The sequence below is a fragment of the Propithecus coquereli genome, unplaced genomic scaffold (genome assembly GCF_000956105.1).
Source record: "Propithecus coquereli isolate 6110/MARCELLA unplaced genomic scaffold, Pcoq_1.0 Scaffold224, whole genome shotgun sequence".
Taxonomy (NCBI): Eukaryota; Metazoa; Chordata; class Mammalia; order Primates; family Indriidae; genus Propithecus; species Propithecus coquereli.
Genome location: NW_012147634.1, coordinates 5,794,226 through 5,795,349, shown reverse-complemented (window position 1 = coordinate 5,795,349; position 1,124 = coordinate 5,794,226). Strand labels below are relative to the sequence as shown.

Here is a 1,124-nt window from a genome sequence, read left to right as displayed (position 1 = left end):
ATATCTGGTAGATTTCCTAATATTCTTTCCAAAAGAATCCTATTGTAAATTCTCAAGCAAACAGCCTTCAATTTGCCTTTTGTGAAGCTTCAAATTTCAATATGCTGTTAAGGACAGTGGTCTTAAGGTGCTTCCAGAGCTACTACGAAAATGAAACAAATCAAGGAGGATATGAGAAGCTGAGAGGAGCACCTCCCATCAAGGTTCTGAATAAAGTCTCACTCAAAAAAAAAAGGTTCCATTTTATTGCTTTTACGAATTTGAAGACACTGCTATAGGAGAACCTACTGTATTATAGAACTAAAGTCAAAAAGGCAGTCTGAATTTGAAACTTATCAGTAGATCAAATTCTAAGCTTTATAAGGGCAGAATGAATTGTGTTTGTTTACTCCATGAACACCAGCATCCAACATAGTGCTTGCCACAAGACGACCCTCAAATATTTAATAAATGAATAAATGAGTACAGAAATGGGAAAAAGGAAATGATGGTAATAGGGAAAGACACAAATTATATTTCCATATTTTCTAAAAGGATGGCACATCATCAAATGGACTCCACTAAAAGCACAAGTATTGATAAGAATATAATTTTTATATAGTTGAATATAATTAACCATGCATACCCACCAGGCTTGATGTCCTTGTAAACAAAGTTTTCCAAGCCATATATGAACTCCCCTGAATGTGCGCCTGCATCCGCATGGCAGCAATAACCAGAATGCAAAGCATTTAAAAGACACCTTTAATTTTACATGTAAAATACGCCTAAACTTAATTTCAAAGAATTAGAAATCATGTAACAGTACAATTGAAATTTGGTGACATCAAACCATTTATTTCTAAGGAAACAGTCACAGTGATACATTTTCATTCCTTCAAAACATATACTTAACTCTCATAATATTAAAACAAAAATTCTAGATTAAAATTTTAATAATCATTTCAAATTAAATGAGGCAGGCAAATATCAATTATGGCTAATATCTCACTGAAATCTTTGAAAAATTTTCAAACAGAGCAAAAATCTGCTATTTTGGTTCCTTTTTTGCCTTCCATTTTTCCCATTTCTAGAATGAAATATTACTGTGATATTTGACATTAATTTTATTTTTATTTTATTGA

General features: G+C 31.7%; 1 protein-coding gene across 1 annotated transcript in view; it reads right to left on the bottom strand.

Annotated features, from left to right (window-relative positions):
* VPS13C (vacuolar protein sorting 13 homolog C (S. cerevisiae)) overlaps positions 1 to 1,124 on the bottom strand; it is a 213,380-nt gene that overhangs the window by 177,478 nt on the left and 34,778 nt on the right. Inside the window, 1 exon segment of the mRNA XM_012645033.1 lies at positions 630 to 742. Coding sequence (XP_012500487.1) covers positions 630 to 742 — 113 coding nt within the window.